The following is a 22,826-nucleotide window of genomic DNA, read 5'->3' on the forward strand; positions in this document are numbered from 1 at the left end:
GGACCCCAATGTATATATGTAGTATAGGTCATCAAAATTCCCCCTGCAGCATGATGGAGCCACCGGATTCCCTCACTGTAGGGGTCAAACATTCAAGCCTGTACCGTTCTCTTGGTGTACGCCACATGCGCTCACCCACTTATCAAGAATATGGTGGATGACTCATCTGACCAGATCACTTGTTTCCACGTCTCTGCAGACCAGTGTCAATGGTTTTTGCACCACTGAACTCTCAAATGTGCATTCATCTTTGTAATGAGCGGTTCATGCACTGCAGTCCTACTACAATATCCCTCTCTATTTAATTGTCGACCGACTGTTTTTGCTGACAGTCTGATCACATCCTGCGCTGACATCCTCAGTCACCTGAGGAAGAGTTGCCCTTCTGTTTTCCCATACATATCACACTAATGCACGAGCATCGCAGTCATCAATTGAGAGCTGTCAACCACAATTTCTGACCTTATTCTCTGACGTCTTTCCCATAGATCTAAATGCAGATGTCACTTTAGTCACTGTTCCTATTGAAACATGAGCCAGTTGAGCAGCCTTTGTGACTGAAGCTCCTGCCATCTGTGCCCCAACAAAGAAACCTCTTTCAAAGTCACTCAGATCTTTTCCTCTTGCCATCTTGATACAAAGCCGGAATCAACTGGGCCTGCTCAGCATTTTTAAACATGCCACAGAGCATGATGGGATGCTAATTGCTTAAATTTACCATGCAGTGCACCTGTGTAGAAGCATCTGCATTCATTATGTTCCTTGTGTTAGAAATAATCCTTTGTCCTTTGTATATTTACTGTCAATGGTACAGATCACTGAAAACACTTTTTTCAGTTGTGCTAAAAAAAAAAACAAATTACATCACCTTGCCTCCGCTTTTTTTATAATTTACAGGAATAATACAAATATACTAAATGCAAAAAAGATACCAACACAAGTATTGTTTCCTACTATTCCACGTACATCAAATATAGTATCTGCCTGAATAAAAAGTCATTAGATTTCTAAAGGAAATTTGGGCTAATCTCTTGTATTCCCTTCTCTTTTCACAAACTGCATCAATATTTACACATTAAAGCAAACAGAGGCAACAGTGCATCTTATTAGCGCTGTGAAGTAAATATCAGTGCCCCTGTCACGCTCAGCTTAGACACAGACAAGACTGGAATATCTGGTAGCAATTATAAACCTGCTTGTATATCCAACTCATCACTGCTGAAGCTGTCAGAAGCCTCGTCTCAATGCCTCTTCTTCTCTGAAGGTTACACCGTGTCCAGCATAGCTATATAATTCATCAGACTGAAGCCACCATTAACACAGCCCCCTGTAAAAGCATGGAGCAGTTCTGAAAATTTCCGTCATTAGCCGTGCCTCCTCTGTTCCTCCCCGCCCCCCACTCTTCAAAAAAAAAAAAAATCAATAGCATCTGCCGCCATACAGCTAAAGCCTGCCTCATTGCTGAAGGAGACAAACAGTGGGTGAGCTAAATTGATTAAGTATCAAGCTATTTTTAGAGATGATGATTTCTAAGTTTGTCCACATTGATGAAACAGTAAAACAGGAACAGTGTTTCATGCGTTTCCAAAAGTTCTGATGATTTCCACAAAGAAACTCACTATCATCATCATACGCAATAACTTTCTGATAAAATAAACATGAACATGTAACCCATTGCCTGCCACGGCTTTTGAAATAATGATGAAAGGGCTTCAGCACGCTCGGTGTCTGTGCAGTGAGCATTTGTCACATGCCTACAGTGGTTGTGGGTAATTAGCGTGTGACACAGAACGCTGCTAAGCTAACAAATGATGCATATAAGAGAGCTAATTGCATGTTGTGGCATATTTGCCATAATTATCAACCCCACCCACCTCCACAACCACCCATGCTCCATTGAAATGTTAGCCTCTTTAAGTATTATCATAATACACGTGACAGCAAACTGTTAATCAGGAAAGGGCTTTACTTCCTTCACCCTGTGTCCCCTTCCCCCAGCTGCCTCTGTTTATTTGCTCTGCATCTGTTTGAAGTGCTGCTTTTCCCTGAATAACAGAGGAACCACACTGGTGGAGGAAATGTTTGTCTATGTACATTTATGTTCAAATAACACTATAGATTTCCCCATATTGTTGGGAGTTGCCGTGGCCGTAATATTAATGAATCGTATATATGCACATGCTTTATTGTCAAGCAGCGCATCTTATTTGTGCACTCCCGTGTGCAGGTACATTTATTTTTGGATGAATTCATCTGTGTGTCTGCCTGCGCGCATGAGAATAACATGGCTCAATTTCCATTTTTATGAACAATCCAGTTACCTCTGTCAGGGAGACTGATGGAGAGAGGTCTCCTGGATCAATGTCATCGTGCCTCTGGCATGCCAAGGAGCTTGTCCACCGTGTTACTGCTTCCTTTGCTCCCCCTCAGCCCCCTCCTCCCCAACATACACACACACACACACACACACACAATAACGAGCAGGCAGTACATAAACTTACACTTTGTCATCCATACGATTTCTCACCAATTCACAGACATCCCTCTCTCGCTATTTCTCACCCATCAATAGACAGGATACCTTCTGACATTTGACAGACCCATCAGCATTTTCCTTCCTCTCACTCTGCAGACAGCCAGCCTGTAGAGACCCAAACATAACCTTGAGCAAACTTAACCTTGAGCTAAATGAGCCACTTAACCAGACCCAAGAGATTCCTCTGATATTTGCCGGTCATAATGCCGGCAAATGCCGGTCAGCAAGGACCTGAAAATAAGAAAAGACGTGACAAACAAGGTTGGTCACTTTCAAAGCCCCAGCTGTTATTATTTTTTTTTCAGAACTGCTACTCTTATCCACACAGAAATACTCACACACACACACACACACACACACATACACACACATACATACCATTTGGCGTAGGATTTTATCCAAAGTAGTAAGAATTATGTGCAGTGGGAGTGGAAGCACTAACCCTGGCAGTGTTTGTGTTCTTCTTTCTCTCCCCATTGAGCTGTACAGCACCACATGGAGCACACAGATAGATAAATCCTCGAGCAGTGTAAGATTAATCAGAAACGATGGTGGCTATTAGACAATGTCAGGCAAATAAAATGTCTTCCCTCGATTCTTGTTGATGGCAGCACAAGAATGCAACTTGCCAAATTAAATCCCCCTCTGGGCTTTTATGATAAACAGCATGAAGATTGTCTGGCAAAGTGTAACGTGTTTGGATTTGACTATGAAAAAGAAGAATTCATCCCCATCACATGTCTTGCCTAAGACTTGTGAGGGAGAGGTTTTGTTCTTCTCACCCACTGAGGATCTTAAATATTTGAAAGACACGAAGCATACTGCAAAGAACCTCATGCTAGCTTTGTGTAGATGTCATATAATCCCATGAAAGGACCTTGCAGAAAGAAACAAGCTATTTGAAAAGGTAAAAAAAAAAAAAAAAAAATGATGGTGCTTGTACATATTCCAGAAACTATTCCAGTATAAAAGTTTGTTAAATTATTTAGTGAGGTACATTAACATATCTGTTATTTCTCTGAGAGCGCTGCGCAATCAATAATGAGAATCTACTCGTGTTGTTCTTTCTGCTCTGTTGCCTTTCTGTTCTTGTGCAGTTGGTCAGATAAATCACAATCAGTCAGAAAAGAAATCGGAGATCCATAAATGAAGCCATATTTTGATGGATTCGCAGTCGTCCACTCGCTGCCAAGTCCCCACTGGTGACTTGATGATAATATATTGTTTCCAAGGTGCAGAGCCCCAAAAAATGCAGCTTTTTTTAAAAGGGATATTTTGACGTTGTAGGAAATGCACTTATTCTCTTCAGTACCACTCGCGTGTCATGGAGTGGAAATGGCACATAACTGCCAGTAAAACCATTTAAATCATTTTATGTACAGAATAAACGAGACATAACATGTTAATTAGTGCGCTTTAGAGATGCTAGGTTATCTCTGTTGTTACCTTTGGACAAAGCCAGGCTAGCTGTTTCCCTCCCCACTTCCAGTCCTTATGCTTAGCTAAGCTAAATAGCTGCTGGTTTTAGTGACCAATACAAATGTAGCTTTATTCAACATTTATTTTCTTTTAAACCACTTATTGCTCTTTTCCACTGCATGGTACCGGCTCGACTTAAAAATTATTCATTGTATCCGATACCTGGTAGTTTTTGTGGCATCACTTCTGCTTGAGCTTCCAAGCGAGCTGAGGCCATACCAAAAGATGAAGTGAAAACACTGCAGACTACTGATTGACGGGATGAGGCGACTGTACACCACTCACCCGCTACGTTCCTGTTAGTTATTGTACCGTACTTTTAGTATGGCGACCCCCCCAAAACCAATCAAGCGAGGAGGTGCAGACGTTTCTCTGTTTGGTTTCCCTTTGATATCCTCCTTTGTTCATGTGTGCGTCGTGTTGAACATAGTGTTGCTATAGTAACGACGCCACACTAAGGGGCTATACTATCCGCAGTGGAAGAAGAAGTACCTGGTACCAAAAGCGAGTAGAGTAGAGTGGAGTTGAGTCCGTAGCATGTGGTCGAATTATTATTTCAACATATTTCTCTGAAAACAGGAAAAGGTTTTGGCCTCACACTGAATTGGTCTTAGTAGTTTTACCTCCCACCAATAAAACAGAATCTCATTTTCAAATGGCTTACTGCCCAGCGTTTGAAGTGCAAATGTGCATGTAGCTGTTCAGTCCAAAAGTAATGTTATACAGTATTTATGAGTCAAGCTGCTACATGCAGTTAGGTACAAATCTGGTTAATGTGTGGATATTTGTGTAGTCTGCTTTTGTAGTATTCTGTGCACTAATGCATACGGTAAAACCTCTGTATATACATCACATATACACATATGAATAGTTATGTCTGTGAGTGGCAGCAGAGAATGGCCCGCCTCACTGGGTCCTTTCCCCAGAGATGAGTCTTGTACTTGAGCTGACTGTTAAACAACAAGCACTACTGTACATCACTGTGCAGGAACAAAGCAATGCACAAAGCTTCCCATCTCCTGACCTTAAGTCTAGTGTGTGTGTGTGTGTGTGTGTGTGTGTGTGATTTTGTGAGTGTGTTCCTTCCACCTTGTATCAGTGTGTGTGAGGAGAGAGTGCCTGCAGGGGTGTCAGCGGAGGTTTAAGATATTCAGCTTGCTGTCAGCACCAACACATTTCTCCCTCTGCACCGCTGCACAGATATGGAAATCCTGCCTCCTCAGAATGCAGAGCACCAGATCAGCTTCAATTTATTCCATTCTGCTCCCTCTCTCTCTCTCTGCACCCACCCTCCCTCCATCTCTGTTCTCTCTGCTTCTCTCCCCCTCTCCCTCTCTACTCCACTGTCTCCATTCTCTCTTTGGTTTTCTGTTTCTTCTTAGCTGCTCTGCTCGTGGCATATGCCCTCAATGAAGAATTGTAGGGAGGTGAGAGCAGCTTCACGTCTTGGTTTAGAGCAAAGAAGACGCTTCATTCTTTGAATTTAATACAAGGTACAAGAAGTGAGAGATTGGCCGAATGTGTACGTACATATACTCGTACGTGTGTTTTACTCTTGGCGGTGTTGAGGATTGTTTGTGTTGTACCTCTCCCCGTCCCTCTTGTTAATTACCAGCGATAGAACGGCGGCGGCGCTCCACATTTCTAGTGGTGAAACACAATTAGTCAGTTGCCAAGCCGCTCTCAAAAAGGCTATCTCACCAACACACAGTGTCATCAGTAATCTAGTCTCAGCATAATCTAAATGCCAATGTCTATCCTCTGTGATCCATCCCCAGCCCACACTACATTTACATTCTAATTAGATGTGGCCCAGGCCGCTTCATAAGGACCCTTTTTAATAACACGGCTGTATTCACCTTTTCAGAGTCCCACCGCGGCTGTAAAAAAAAAAAGTAGGCTACACTTTATATTTTGTCCCTTTGACATTGTGGCTACTGAGGATTTAAGTAGCTTTTAAAGCCCTCAGCACCCGAGTGTGTATAGCCTGACAAGAGGTTTTCTTGTCTCTAGAGGATGAATTATAAATGGAATTGTAAGAAATGAAGATGTGGTGCCGGAGCAGGAATAAAAACGCCAACACTATACACATCACACCCAACTTGTCCGTAATTAGGCATAAAGGACGTTTAATTGTAGTCTCTGTAGCATTGTATGTAACATTTATACGAATAAAGACTTAATTTTCCTATTATTTTATTCGTTATAACTACGGTCCTCAGTAATGATAAGTAGAGCCTCAGCTAATCCAACTCTTCTTTACTATTTATTAATCTGATAGTTGTCTTCTCAATTCATCAGTTAATCACTTAGTATAAGAAATTTAAAAAGAAAATTCTGTCTGACAAAGATCAAAAGAAAAAGCAGCATTTTTGGCAATTCTGCCTCAAAAAACTCAATTAACACAATTAAATGATCAAAATATATTGATTTTCTCTCACTCGATCAATCAGTTATTCAATTAATTGTTTCCACTCTGATTGTAATGCACTGTATAAGAAGAGAATAGTCTCCTAGAGTTAATTTAACTTCAAGTCCATTGACCTAGTATTTCTACACAGTCAGTCTCTGTCTCACTCCGTGACGAACGTTTTCATCGAGGTGTAATCGGCAGTTTCTTTTTCTGATTCTCTTAAATGAAAACTCTCCTTTTCTAATTTGCTGAGATTTGACAGCTGTTTAAACAACATGCGGAAACAGTGCTTTTACAGTGTTTGGAGTAACTTCCTGTGTTAGGGTTTTTTTTTTTTTTGGTGACAACATGTTGTTATAACAGGAAAATGTGACTGAATCTAATGTGAAAAGAATAAAACATCTTCTGGATGACTGCCCTCATTTTCAATCCTGTGAACGCTCCCTCAAGGCTGGTGAGAGGTCTGATTGGGATACTTGATTTTTTTTTTTTTTTCTCATCACCAGCATTTTCATTTAAAACTGACAATGGCTTCATTTTAGCAGCTGAAAGGAAAAGATTGGCCGTTTTTTTTTTTTTTTTTTTTTTCACAAACAGTGGCGCTACCAAAAAACATCATAATTGATTTTTAGCCTGTTTGTACTTCTGTGCTTTAGATATAAAAATGGCACCTTTTTTCCAACAAGTCAGAATACATTGTGTGTCACCACCCTCCAGATTGGTGAAGTGTTTTCTGATCTGACGCCCTACCAGCAGGACAATATCATTTTTAAGTGCCGTCCTAATCCATTAATCACAGCTAATTAATGAAAGTAGAAATAAACACTCACACCCCTTAGCTTTTGAGCAACTTACCCAGGGTTCCTGTGGATTGTTAAAAAGTCTTAAAGGGCATGGAATTCATTAATCTAAAAATAAGGTCTTTATTGGTAATAAAAATGCCTTAAATCATTCTTTTAAAAGTTTTAAAAATGGGAAGTAGGATTTTGAGGAATCGTTTTTTTTTCTGACCTTGCAATTTAAAATCTGGAATTAATTGGTAACATCTATTTTTTAAATAATTAACCAAATACTGAAGACATTATATGACACACATAAGTTTATTACAAGACGATGATGATCGAGACTCTCTGTGATGATGAACTCTGGACTAATGTAAGATGGACTGACATTGACTATTGATTAAATGTTGAATTTAAAGGACTGGAGTAAATACCAGGCAGGAGCTCAAGCTCAGTGTTATATTTTATTATTTTCTAAATTCTATAGTTTGTTCACTTTCACTTATCTTAAGTTTCTATAGAAAACATTCAGTAAATGTTTGTGTAAACCTCATTGTGTTCTGTGTAGTTCGACTTTAAACCGATAGATTGAGCAAGCTCTTTTAAAGGAGGGAGGATTGTAGTGGAAGCACTGGGGTGCAAATTCAATGAAAATGGGCTATTCAACCAAGAGTTGGTTGCATGGCTGAAACGGGTACCAGGCAATGCGTACGAGGCACCGTGCATTTCGTGCAGGAGCGGTTTCAAACCCGGGACAATGGGAATCAAGGCAGTGGAATCCCACATGCAGAGTGAGACACACAAAACTGCCAAGTCAACCAGCATACGGATGCCAAGTATTTCCTACCCTCGTCTCCACCCCCATCTCCGATACAAGCAACCAGGGCAAGCAGCAACAGATCTCCGGACAACGTTTAGATGTACGCCCACGCTGAAAGCAGAGGCACTGTGGTGTGTGAACACAGAGACAAATTACCAAATAAACAAGTCAAATAAAGGTTAGGAGACGTTCCCGAACTCCGACGTTGCCCGCATTTCATTACGGGTGGCATGAAAAGAGTCGTAAATCTGACTTGAGCTAATTTGCAGGACCAGTGTCACCTGAACTGAACTGAAAATGGAAAATCACATTTATGAACTTGCGTGCAGCTGATAACCCCACAGATCTCTCATTATGTTCAAGTTAGTTAAAACTAGCCTTTTTGTGAGTTCAGCATGTCTTCTGGACTCTTCTGTGTGGTCTAATGAACTGTGAGCCTTCATGGGTAATGCATGATGGAGTGTAGTGATATAGGGAAAATGGAAATGCAAAACAGAGCGCCGTTATCTTCAGTGAGTCCATTTTTTGAGACTTCTGAGTTAATTATAACACATCGCCTCTTCCAAAGATTACCTCTCACAGCCAGTGGTGAAGTCTTGGTTAAACTCATTTAGTTCAGCCATTAAAAGTTTAAACATATTTACAATCTGATAGAAGAAGCTTTACCACAGGTTAATGGATAAATGTACATTTAAAACAAATAGTTATTATAACACTGATGTTCTGTAGCGCTCATGTTGTCTCCAGCTGACTTCTCTCTGTGTTTCCCATTAGCTTGAGAATGAAAATCAGAACCTGGTGGCCCTCACAAAACTTCCACTTAAAAGGAACAAACAATGAAAACATGTGCTTTATTTCACACCACATACAGCTTCAATAAAATTCACTCCAAACAGCAAGATGACATGATGACAAATTTGAATCATATTGTTCTGAAATTTTCCAAAACAATTATTTTATTAAATTCAGAACTGTGTTTGCAAAATATCTTCTGAGGAAATGTATCTCAGTTTTTTTTTTTTTTTTTTTTTCCCCATGATGTTTTAATACAACTGTTCAGCACCAGTCGTCATTACAAGGCGCTGCGCTTCAGCAGCGTAGGAGACGTGATTGATAAGCTGTGAGGCTGCGGCTACGAATCACTTGTGGCTGCAGGGGAAACCTGCTCTGTCTCTTCCAGCACATTTGTACAGGCAACTCCCAGTAACTGATTAACCTCAGTATGTCAGTCATTACAGGTTTCCCAGTCATTGTGGTTAAAAAAGACACCAACTGTGTTTCTTTTCAACTGGTGATGTAAAAGCTCTGTACCAAAGGAACAGTCAGGCGTCAGTGGTGCTTTGACAGAAACGCTCATTTATTTGTACTCAACAGAAACTCTCCTCTTCTTCTACATTACATCATTAGTTCCTAACAGTTTGTCATTCGGTGCGTCTGTTACTGATCACCAAAGGCTGGAGAACAAATAGGACGAAGCTCAGTAACAAGCTATTACAGCAAAGTTCCCCTTGTAATCACGCTCACTTATACCATTTTTTGCAAGTGAAGCAATGGGAGGGCTCACTGGAACTTGAACTTGAACTAACTTCACAGTAAGTTCATCTGTCACCCAAGGACTCTCAGGCTACATCCACACTACTACGTTTTAGTTTTAAAAAATGCCTCTCTTATTGCTACGTTTTGCTAAGTTTTCAAACACCTAAAACAGAGACTTTTGGAAACGCTGCTGGACCTGTTCTAGTTTGTTCTGGTTGCGTTGTTGTCTAGACGGGCAAAAACTGAGACCTATGGAAACGATGACGTAGACACCCACGGTCGCTCCCCCACCAGTGGTGAGAAATCCAGTGAAATATTATTTAAAGCTCATGAATGTATAGAAAAACTGAATGGAAAATGAATATTCATTTCTTAAACTGAAGGAACGGAGCTTCTAGCAGTTTTGAAAACAAATATTGCGCATTTCCAAAGAACTGAATAGATGCAATAGACAAAATTTTCACCTTGCACTTGCCAGGATATCTGATTGGCCGTTGACAGTCTGTTGACAGTCACATCCAGCATTCTTTGGCCGACAGAGTTCAAACTGTTCACACGTCGGCCTGAACTTTCCCGTTTGTCGAGCTCCGGGGGTAAAATTGAGCGACTTTTGGGAAGTTATTTATCATGTGTGCTCGCAGTGTGAATCTGCCGGAGCCAAGTGGCTGCGCGTTGAAGCCATGACATCAGGACTGAGAGGAGAATCATTCTGAAGTCAATTATATTCAGCGTTGAGTTTGTTTCGTAGCCTCTAACTATAACAAATGTTTAAGGCAAGAAGTTTTGACTTTAACTGCAATGTCAACAGTAGCCTAAGTAATAATCATTGACCGTGATCATCATTGACTAGTTTTGGACCCTGAATCACAATCCAATGTAATGTAGGCTGATGTATTTATTTTTACACACAGTATAGCCTCCAGCATGTAATCAATATGTATGCTGTGTGACACCATTGTCTAACGCTCAGATGAAGCTCACGCACAATTAAACTCTATACCGCCAACAGGGTTCTTTCTCTCAAAAATAATCACAATCTGTGTATTGTTTGTCTCTGTGATGTAGGAGCTCGCAGTTATTAAACTGTAGGTGTTAATTATATACAAAACATTTATACACCGAACACTTCACTCAGGTTCCACATCTCTGTGTCGCAATTTGCATTTGAGTTTGGCTTTAATTTGATGTCACATTAAACCCTGCTTGTCAATCAGATATTTAGAAAGATACACATTTCGGGGAGTGACCAGAACAACTGAAGTCTTATGTTAACTGCCAATGAGCAGCTGAGGTTTGTACCTCGCCTAGAAACCCTCGAACACTGAGGCTGTTAAGGATCTACTCACTCTGAGTTTGCATGCTTGTCTGAAAGTCTGAACTGCTAACCCTTCAAATTTGAGACTGTCAGTCACAAAGTGCTGCTCAGACAGTCTGAAGGGAGTAAAAAAAGAAACAGCTTTTCAACGTGTCAACGGGAGGTGGTCTTCATCACTAGATTTCGTAGCTCTCTGAAACTGAGAATCTGATTTCCTGCAGCAGTTAGCACGGGCAGAGCTCCAAACACTGTGCTGATTTTTATTTTTCCTCCACATTCCTCACATTTCTACTTCTGTCACTGGTCATTAGTGAACTGCAAAAGTTGCCTCTGTGCAGTTGTGTGACATTTAGCCTATAAAGAGAAATGAGTCTCAGGAAGGGTGGCAAATGTGTGTGACGTAATCTAAAACAACAAAAAAAAAGATTAGCAAATGTCTGACGGTTTGTTGGTAACTTATGGTGTTCACAAATGCATAAGCAAATACCAAACAACTTGAACGAATGTAAAACAATTTTACAAATAGATACATCACAATTTGAATAAATGTTTGTATTTTACATTCAGGATATATCTTCAACTTTAAGTTCATAGATCTGATCAAATTTGCTTTTGAAAAGCTTTTGTGCGCATATAATTAATAAGTATTTCTTTGTGTGAGGAGTTTTCAGAGTATTTTCACATCTGCTGAACCACAAATGCATGCTGTGTTTCAGCGCTGGTGAAAAACGTGGATGTCAGTGCATTCATGTGTAATTTCCAAATGGGAAAGGTGTTTTTTCAAAATAAGATTAAATGGCTCATGATCCTATGATTAGACAGTAATCGACTCAGTATTTTTACACAGACTAATCTGGTGCCTTCAATTTTGGCAATTTAAAATTCTCTGACTCTAATGTTTTGTCTATAAACTGTATATAAACACATGGCACATTAAACTAGCGCACGTAACTAACATGAAGTATTGAGCTACTTCATAATCAAGCACGTTTTGATTGAAACTGATCGCTTTGTTTATAGGCAACTCACTGCGTCTATATGTCACAGTAACTTAGAAATACTCTCTGCATATTAGCTTGCCGTAGCAAATTTCTTGACAATGTTAATGCTAATGTTTGCATGTAGATGACAACATTTCCAGACGAAGAGTGAGATGTGGATGAATTTAAAGCATTTATTGAGTCTCTGAGTGAATATCACAAATAAACTACATTTCACAAATCATAGCCAGCACAGTTTTCCAGAGAAATTCAAATTGATATTAAAATCATATTAATTCAGTGCTGTTTATCATGAATTCACACACTTATTCAAGCTCTTATTCTTAAAACATCATGGTCTTCACACGTTACATGAAACAAAGCTGAGTAAACTACCCACCTCAAAAAAGGAAGTCTAGTAGAGTGAACTAATAGCAGGTGGGATCTTTGCTCTAGATTACATGAAAATTTTAGGAATACCTCACTGCTCCACATCTGCCTACCAACCAGCACCACCTCTGCTGTCCCGACATGTCAGACACCGGTTCTCTAGCGAGTTGTGACGAACTGTCATGTGCGTGACTAAACCGGCTCAGCAGCACGCTGTTGGTTGGAGAAATCACTCAGCCATTACAGCCCCTCAGTGTCTGTGAAAACAGCTTCAGGCAGGGAGGTTTGGACGGACCAAGAGATGGAGAGAGACTGTTTTCTCTGCAGTGTGAAGCAGGGTTGATGCTTCTCCCTAACCCCTTGTAAACAGCATGCCAACACAACTCTCAAACAGCACCTTCTCTATCCACTTGTAAATTCACCAGCTCGGCAGCACAGGAAGGGAATGTAAATTAGGTGTGACTAACAGCAAGATGGGAATCCAGGCAGTTTTTTCCCCTCCTCTCTTGCTGTTCTCCCCTGGCTACCCAGGGTTTTGTACACATCCATTTTCCTGCAGTGCTCGAAGCTGTCGGCTTGGTTTCGTCTGCAGAATGACTTCAGTTGGAGATGTACTAAGCCGAGGCCAGATACGGAAAAGAAGATAGAAGGGCAGTGTTGCTCAGCTGAAGTCAGAATAAAGCCTGTAAAAAAAAAAAAAAAAAAACTATTAGTTTTATCATGAAGTGGAAGTCTTTTCATTCCATCTTCAAAACCATCCGACCAGTCGCGCTTACTGAAAAAATGGGAAATACAACCGCCGCTCTCGATTGCTGCGAAATATTTCAGCTTTATCAAGTACACTAAACCCTTTTTGCATGTTCAAAGACAGAGCTGACGATATTTTCCTCATTGCAAGCAAATCCCATGTAGACCAAAGTGAACAATAAATAGATCCTACTAACAAGTAGTGCCTGTGTAGCTAAAGCCTGATTTAGCTTATTCCTCTGTGCCACAGAGCTCCACTGTTGCAGTAGATGAGTAGGTACAGGTAGGTAGGCTTTATTGAACCTGTGAGGAAATCTGTCATTGTCATGTTGCATCCCATGAACAGTCATTTTGATTGAGTACCACATACACCAGCCTGGTGCTGTAAATACTCACTTAAAAACCAAATGTGTAGCAACTCTTCTAAGAACTACATTGTCCTGCTGGTGCAGCACATTACTTGACCTTTTTAGCTACACAAGTGGTGTAACTCAACGGCAGTGGCAATGTTCAGTCCACCGCTGTGGTTCAGACTGAGATATCCCAACATCTATTTAGGGTTTTTAGTGAAATATGGATGGATTGCAGTATATTTTGTGATGCCCAGAGAATGGATCCATTTTGGTGATACTCTGCCTTGAGTTTTCATTTATGCATTGAAATAACTCAACAGCTACTGAAAGTATGAGCACAAACCTTGTTGGACATCCATGATTCCCAGATGATGTATCCTACTGACTTAAGTGATCATCTGACTGTTTCTGTGGTACTAGCAAAACTAATGACATACCCATCAACCTCTGTTGTACTTTGTGTTCAGTGCTAATTAGCAATTGTTAGCATGCTAATAAACTAAACTAAACTGACAGTGAACATGGTAACCTAAATAAACCTAAACATCAACAGGTTAGTGTTGTTTTTGTGGCTGTAGACTCTTGGCCTTGTTTAAAAGTGAAACTATGTTTTGTGAGCAGTTATCGTTGGAGCTTTTTTTACTCTCCAGCAGTACATTTGTTGTAGACTCTGAATTGGTCATTGTGGAAGCCCAGTGGGGATCAGTGTAACAGATACTGTTGAAGGTGTCACATTCAATCTCAGAGCTGGTGCTGCTCCACTTTTAACTTTACTTTTCTGTGTCATCATTTGTAGCCATGAAGCAATTTCCCCGTGTCAAAGCGTGCCCTCAGAAGGTGCATCAACATGTGGTCAAAGAGTACATGCATAGCTGTTCTAGGTTTATTATCCAGGTGCATGGGGACTGGTGTGTAATGAAAAGATAGCATACAAAATTCCACCTTTTTATTCTTCCGTGTGTAGGCGGTTACTCTCACAGAAAGAGAGGCAGCAACCAGCCAATTATTCTTGTGAGTATTATTGCAAGGAAGCTGATGGGCCTGCATGTTATTGATGTCAAGGAGGATGTCAGTGGACCTCTGTTTCAGTCTAATAAATACTCTTTGCACTACTGCCCCTGGATTTTCAGGGGATTATGAGAGTTAGTTTTCCATCTGCAATGAGCTGTATTCTCCCATTATGTGTAATGGGAATAATATGCATGCAGTCATATTTGTGATTATGTAAAGAGAGTATCCAGGGGTAGTGTATGTATGAGCGTCTGTGTGGCTGAGTGCGTGTTTTACGGTCTTGATGATGGAGAGCTAGCCCTCTGCAGACAACCTGTGCTTATTTTATGGCCTCCTCCCCAGCTGCAGCGTGTGGGCAATAAACCTTTCTCCAGCAATCTCCAAACAGTGCAGCAATCAATGGGAAATTATCTCAGCCAATCGATGGGCCAGCCTTTCTATTTTCTCCCTCTCTCTTCTTCTCCCGCTGTCCTCCTATCTGTATCCCTTTCTCCCAGGACCCCTCCCTGTCTCCGTCCCTCTCCCTCTCCTCATCCCTTCTGTCTCATTTTTGCTGTCTCTCTGTTTTTTCCACCCACTCCTTCACTCACCCCCTACCAACCCCCCATCTCTTTTGCTTGCATTCCCTCCAGCTCTCTCAGCTCCGCAGCACCTACTCTGAAATGCGGCAGCTCAGCAGCTCCAGAGCCATTAACAAAAGTCGCCTTCACACGTGGAATATGTAACACTGCTGGATTGACTTTCCTGGCGAATATAATGAGTCTGACTTGTTCATACAACCAAGCGTGCTCCCTCTGACAGTCGTGACAACAAGGCCCACCATATTTTTTCCATGTTTCACTTAAGGGTGTATTTTAATGAGTTCAGTAAATTGCCTAAAGGACGGTTCTTAAACTGTTACCCTGCAACAGAAAAAAATACTAAGTGGTCTCTAACATTCAGTCCTTTTAAGGAGCATAAATACTCTGGAATTGCTATGGTGACAGTGACATGACAGCTAATCATGTAAGTTAAGTCTTAGTTGGGCTGTATTATAATATCAACAAAAAAAGACTCAAAGTGACTCAAAGAAATGCGCAAATGTGACTTGGAAAAGTAAAGTAAATCTGATCTACACATAGCTTTAAATATGATGTTACTGTTAATAACTATGGTTTTGTTATCTAGCCGTAGGGAATTTTTAGCGGGTAAAAGAAACAAACTGAGGAAGATTTTTTTTAAAAACTAAAAGATATAAGAACTTTGCTGAGGTACTTAAAATATTTTCTGCAACTCAAGTTTATCTAAGGAAATTAGCATTATATAATCAAGATTTTTGTATTAACATTAGATCACATAACCACTTGGAGGTGAAAGAGGTCGCTCGTAGTTACGAACTCTGCAGTTCCCCTCAGCTCCGCAGAGATTTATAACGTTTTCCACCTTATCGGTTTTGTGGAACCAGCTGTTTTCGTTCACCTGCTCAACTCAGTTCTCATAAAGTAGTTTCAGTGAAAAGGCTGTAAAAACCAACCATAAGCTATTTGCTCTGCGTTCAGTGTCAGACAGACAGTTAGCAGCTAGCTGATGAGCATAGTGGAGCGTATAGCAAATAAAGAGACAAAAAACAAAAAGTGAATATTTAACTTTCATTTACCAGGCGGTGATGACTTTTTATAAATGTTAATGTCGCTCCATGTCTGCTGGTAGAGTAAATGGACAACTGTTTGCTAACACGTTTGCCATACCACAACCTTAGAAAGTGATATGGTCATATTAATGAATGGTTTCTTCCTAGGTAGAGCACCTGAGATAATGTCTGCAACCTAAGTGTCATGAAAGGAAATTTGCATTTTATTAATTTGATTGTATATTGCATATTTTGTAACATAACATAGTATGAGTTACTCTATGCATGGTGGGTTTGAGGGAGGTCGTACAGCCAAGTCAAGCATTGCAAATACTACAAATTTTGTTGTGAATGGTTACATCCTTTTTATGTAGTATTGTAGCTTAGAATATCTTCTCCTGTTCATTTTTGTTTAGCAAGCCACTGTCTGACCGGGAGATCCCTAATGACAGGACTTGTATATTACGCACCTCAGTATGATTGATATTCCTAACATTTTCACGTGTCCTTGGAGTTGAAGAATTTTTCATTCAGCTGAGATTCATGTGGGTCTAACAATGCTGACATTGGCCAAAGGAGTAACTAACACAGTACAGCTTCTAAATGCTCCTTCCATGAGTGCTTATTTTATTCATATACGCTGATAAACAACATTTCACAGAAATGTCACTTTGTCATGACAAGGAAAATTGCCTGGGCCATTTTTCCACATTATTGACTCCAGCTCTTGTGCAACACCTAAAAGGAAGCAAGAAAGAGCTGAGCGACTCAGAAGAGTTCAACCATTAACACACCTCCAGAATAAGAAAAAGTCAGCTTATGCTGGCACAACACCACTCTGACTCCGGCTCTCCGGAGTTCAGCTGCCATCTCAGTATTTTATGATACAGTTATTGGGCTCTTAACATCTAATATTTATTTTCTCCTAAAATACACACTAGAGTGGAACTGCTCTTAGACCGTGTCTGCTGAATCTTTCAAAAAGCGTTTTTTGGTTTTTTTGTTGTTGTTTTTAACCCATGATGCATTTCTGTTACGGTGAATTTATCATTGGAGTGATCTTGGGGAACCTTTTGGCAGCATTCATCCAAAAATTCCAGAGGTGTTCCCACGCCTAAGCAGCACTTGCTCCTGGCAGAACAGACAGACACTGACAGCCATTCAGACAGGCTTGGAAACGGTGAGCAAACAGCACTTCTCCCTAACAACTTGTTTATGCTGCTACTACCCACTGAGTTCAGCCACAACGTGACAACATGAAAAGAAAGCACAAGTGACAACCACCACCCCTGCCTGTCACACTTGTATAATTTTTTCCCCTGCCTCAGCCATGGAGGAAAACAGCCAGCGAATGCTCTGGTTTGACAAGCAGGAGGCTTGTGTTCAGCAGAGAGACAGAGGGTTATTATTTGCCTCGCAGTTAAAGATGGTGGTCAACACAGGTTATCAAAACCCAGCAGAGGTTGTTCTGCAGAAAAGGAACAAAGCAGCAGAGTCTGTAAGAATGAGCTCTAATAGGGGGTTTTGCAATGTGATTGATAATAGGAACGCTGTATTGAGAGAGAAAGGGGGAAGTTACAGTAGATCAGGAGGTCAGCTCTGGTAACTTGTCTGCAGGGGTTTTATTTACACACCATAGCTGCAAGCATTTGTATAAATAGCAACTTGATGAAACCCCCTTTGAGATTCTCAGCTGTTTTCATCTTTGTAAACATTCTCATCTGAGCTTCACATGAACTGGCGAGCAACAAATTATAACCGTAGAAATTCTCACAACAATGGAAGCTACTGTTTTATGACTTGGAAATGATAGTCTGCTAATCAGCAAGTTCATGCAGGTGCTGCTCGCTGGCTCAGCTACAAAATCCAAAAGGATTAATGAAAGAATTGTTGACGGCTACATTCTTGGCAGACTATGAAACATGCACAGACATTAACATTCCTCGGATATATCCCTGGGGCACACTCACAAATTATTGTATAGTAGGGATCGACCGATATGGTTTTTTTCCGGGCCAATTCAGATACCAATTATTAGTAATCAAGGAGACTGATAACCAATACAAAACTGCTGCTACATGAAGTCTATGGACACCCTTCATGGTGGCCAGGTGTTTGTTATTTTGTCCATTCCATTTATATCAGTGAAGTTAGGCTCCAAACACTACATCCTCCACAATGTTCATACAGCTGAATCAACAACTGTCTACAACAGTTTTAATAAAAAACTAAACTTTATAACCTTCATGGAGGAGGATCTAGTGTTAAGTTTAAGACTGCATTAGTTTTAGATGGACCTAATAAATTGCCAACTGAGTGTATATTAGTAATTATCCGTTGTATACACAGGCTGCGAGGTGCCTGACTGGAATTTATTAGTTGTTTTCTGTGCTGTTCTCACCTGGGAACTGCATACATGCATTGAAGTACAGATTAATTTAACAGGTTTATCATATATTATTATCACCATATAACATTTTTTTTCCCTCCCCTCCCCCCTTTAAAAAATGTCTCGCAGTAAGACGTTTACTCAGACTGCATTTAACTGACTGACTCTGCTTTTATCTGAGAACAGTTTTACACAAGTAATTTTACAACTACTTGAATTAAAATTTATTTTAAGTAACAATAGTAAGTGGTCGTTGACATACTGATGCACTGCGGAAACCATACTGTCTCATTTCCAGTTGCCAGTGTTTCTGTATTACTTTTTCCTGCTCTATCGTAACATTTAAACTTGCACTAGTTCTGCTCCAGCACTCAGAGCTCTCTCCTTCTTTTAGCAACTTCCTGTCTAATTCCACTGTTGTTTACATGCTGTTCAGATCTGATTGTTACTTTAGCTTATCAGTTAGTGATGGCCTTTATCTCTCTCTCTCTTTCTTTATTTTTAATTTAATCCATTTTATCAACAATCAGTTAAAAAAAACAAAAAAAACTATTGTGATCATCGTAAAAAGGCTGAATATCAGATCCAATAATCAGCCAGGCCAATAATCAGTCATACCCTTCTGTGTAGTGTGATGTTTATTTGTTATTACTAATAGCACTTTCACTTTTCCTGCTTTCCGTTGGTCATGATGGTTCTGTTTACACTTGGTACAAGTCATATCTTTCTGCTGGAGTTAAGACCGTTGTTGCAGATGGCTTCAGATCAAGATGGTTGATAACGGTGTCCCACAAGGATCACATTGCATCCCATTACTATTTATTTCACAAATTATATTTAGTTGCACTGCTGTGTCCATTTTTATGCTGATGATACCATCTTGTACACCAGTGGTTCTATTGCCAGTCAGGCCTTCTCCAGATTACAGTCTGATTTTGAAAACCTACCTTTTATTAATTTGAAGTTTCTTCTAAACTCCAAAAAGAAACAAATGTCTGAATCTCACAGGAGCACAGGGCTTTGATGTTAGTACTTAAATCTGAACTCTTATTGGAGATTTAATAGTGTATGCATCACTTTTATGTTGTACATCTTTACAACTGAATTAAAAGACACCTTATTTTGCTGCAACAAAGGCTGGGGTCTAATCTCTCTGTTCCGGAATAAAGTGTCTCATTGGCCTTTTACCTAATCATCATCTCTCTCTCTCTCTCTCTCTTCCTCTTGGCCTATCTCTTTCCGTCTCTCCTGCTCTCCCCTGTCTACCCGAGGCCGCCTCTAATCAGCAGGCCTTGAGCTCTCAGAAAGGTCACTCTGTCCCTTTGATGGTGTTTTGATTCATCCCTTCGTCTTCTCTCCCCTCCCACCCTTCCCTTTCACCCCTTTCTCTCGCAGGGAAGCTGGAGAGCCACTACCACCAGGGTGCCAAGAAGGGGCTGGTCCCATCAGCTGCAGAGTGACGTCAGAGGAGAAGCTGTGGTGGAAAAACAGCCTGATCTCACGGGAACATGGCAAATTATGTTCTCCAAAAAAAGAAAAATGGCCACATTCCCAACATTTTCATTTTATTGGGAGTTGTCAGTGCTGACACAGGATCATTATCTGCTCTGTCTCTGTTTTTAATTACTGACATTTGCATTTTACTGAAGAAATACTGCTTCAAAGTATGTAGTACATAAATATATATTATCATTTTGACAAATTCTGCATTCTGCGTTGTCTATTTGATTATTTGCACAAATAAAAAGATCTTTAGGTTTATTTTTGTGCGTCTTTTATTCCAATTAAAATGGGATTTGACAAAATGACCAAAGCGATGCTCCTCCTCTCTCGTCCTCATCAGAGGGGTCCTCTCACACCTATGGCCACATTTAGACCAACAATAGAGCTGCATTAACAGCGTTCTCATTCATTGCAATGAGACCATTGCATTGGCGTGGGGTGGGGGTGGGGGGTGGAGCAAAGAAGTTGATCCAGGATCAACAATGTAATCCAACATGCTCTGTGTAGACTAATCAAATACATGCCTGTGCACTTGTGCTGATTCTGTTGTTTATCTCACAAGCATTGAGCAGGAGGAGAAAATTATTACTGCTATGCATGTTTTGGACGCAGGGATATTTTCAGTCTAAACAGCATGGATTATCAAACCTGAGTCTGTGCTCCCCGCTCACCACCACAGAAGTTTTAACCCGGTCTGACACTGCAGTTGTGTTTGATTTAGCGGTTGGTGTAAATTTTCTAAATAACATAGTGGCCACAATGGAAGGTGGAGTGAAAAAACATGTCAACGTTAAGGGGAGGTGGGCTATTGTTAACACAACAGGAAAGGGTTAGTCGCTTAAAGAAGAAATTAATGATGTTGCACTCAGTTCTTCACACCAAAAATGACACAAATAACTTTGTAACAAGTGAAAAAAAGAGAGCTACAGTGAGAATCTCTCTAGCCGGCCAATCATGGCGTGAAGTGGGTGTGAATGTTGGATCGTTAGTTTCAGAAAGTTGCACAAGTGGCCAGGACATAAATCCCACTTAAATTCCACTCGGGGCAGGAAAGGTGCTTTGAGCAATTACTCTTTTCAGCTGTAATGCTAATTTGAGGCCTTCTTTGTAAATAACTGTAAGACACAAAAACCAACAGGCTGTTACACTTTACAAGAAAGATCCTGATTCTGGTGAAATATAAATAATCACTTTGTGTGAACTTTTTCTGTATTAAACCAGACTACAACCTTTCCCTAACCTCACCTAACTGCTGTGAGCGCCTAAACATAACCATAAAAATGTTTAATAATTCTGTATGCACTATAAGCAGATTTTGTACTTGATTGGATATTTAGGGAGAAGTCAAATATGCTCTCTGTGAACATTTTACACATATGTTCTGTATCAGCATATTGGCAACTTGCCAAAAACATTTCCTTATTATGCAAATAGAAAATGTTTCCTACAAAATGTATTTGCTGTTGCAGTTTAGTTGTATACATATACATATCTATATATATATATCTATATATATCACCTTGGGGTGTAGGTCGATTGTTGTTTTCCAAATTTCATCCAGTTCATGAATGTGTTCTTTCCTTTCAATCTCTGGTGCATGATGAATCCACCACTGACCATACAAACTATAGAGAAGTAACTAATGAGTATAAATACATTTGATTTCTATAACAGAATCAATACGAGCCATAAATAGTATCAGAAATCAGGTTTGATATGATGAACATCTTAAGGACGCAGTGTTGTGGCAAACAACAAGAAGCCTAACATGCACCGACTGCTACCTCAGAAATAAATTCTTTACACCTCTTGAAGGTTCTGTGCTCATACTCAAGTGCACAGAAGGTTTTTGACATTTTTATTATTAAGTCTTTCCCGTGGTTCAAGTGCTGCTGTGACAGGCTCTGATTTATATTCTGCCGGTGTAATCTAATTTTGTGTTTCCACATTTTACCTGTTCTTGCAGTGCTGTGTGCTTGTTTCCTTCCAAATGTGTTGAGTGGCTCTTTGACTAAGCTGTTTCTTGCCTGAGGGCGTATTTCACCATGGTTTTGAAAAGTGAATCACCAACACACACACCCATCCAGAGTTGTTATGTTTTTGCCTGTGCCTAGCATTGTAATTCGCTGTTGATTATCTTAGATTTACTCTTGTTTGAGTTGCAGATTAGCTACAACTCTCTGCTCCACTCCATTCAGCATGACAACGCATAATTGCACCAGCCCTCCCAGTAATCTCCCACCCAGAGAATGTAAGAGGTCTCTTTTGTAAAGTTTCTCCAGAGAAGGTGGTTTTTTTTTTTTTTTTCAGAGAGGCTGCTTAAGAATTTGCTAAATTCAGCCTCCAGTGAATCAACGATGACAGCTCCTTGCCCTGTGGGTGGCCCTTCCTTCTTTCTTCCAAATCTGGGCCATTTCTCTGAATGAGAACAGACATCCAAGTTCACATAAACAAGGGCTCTGTTCTGTTACGCCGAACAATTAAGCACATGCAGTTTTTACTAAGCCTCTTTAGATAAACACCATGAGATCATGTGCTGTTGGTTTTTCATGCACAAAAGATGATGTGATGCACTTGTGTGAGGAAAATGCTCTAGGTGATCAATTTAAATAATAAAACAGCCATGCTGTCTGGGCTACACTGAGCTTCAAGAGAGTTGAAGCAAGCAGCAAATTATTCCGTTTTTTAAAGGAATAGTTCAACATTTTGGGAAGTATGATCAGAGTTAAATATGAAGCTACAGCTAGCAGCCAATTAGCTTAGCACAAACGGGGGAAACCTAGCCTGGTTCTGGTTAGCTGTTCCAAAGGTAACAAAATTCACCATCCGGCTAGAGGTCTTCATTCAGTTTTCACTTCTGAGAACATAAGACCTTCCCAGTACCAAAGATGGGCCAGGTCCACATTGTGTTCAGTCTAATCAGTCAGGTTTTGTCTCGTTTTTACTGCCATATGTCTCTGTTC

At 40.3% G+C, this 22,826-nt stretch overlaps 1 protein-coding gene across 1 annotated transcript in view; it reads left to right on the plus strand.

The window, feature by feature from the left end:
- trip4 (thyroid hormone receptor interactor 4) overlaps positions 1-20,121 on the plus strand; it is a 67,839-nt gene extending 47,718 nt beyond the window's left edge. Inside the window, exon 13 of the mRNA XM_023426732.2 lies at positions 19,756-20,121. Within this exon, the coding sequence (XP_023282500.1) occupies positions 19,756-19,820 (65 nt within the window). The 3' untranslated portion in view covers positions 19,821-20,121. The remainder of the gene's footprint in view (positions 1-19,755) is intronic.
- Positions 20,122-22,826: the final 2,705 nt, after the last annotated feature.

The sequence above is a fragment of the Seriola lalandi genome, unplaced genomic scaffold (genome assembly GCF_002814215.2).
Source record: "Seriola lalandi dorsalis isolate HSWRI2012SDOR001 ecotype SW California unplaced genomic scaffold, Sedor1 jcf7180002054835, whole genome shotgun sequence".
NCBI classification, from domain to species: domain Eukaryota; kingdom Metazoa; phylum Chordata; class Actinopteri; order Carangiformes; family Carangidae; genus Seriola; species Seriola lalandi.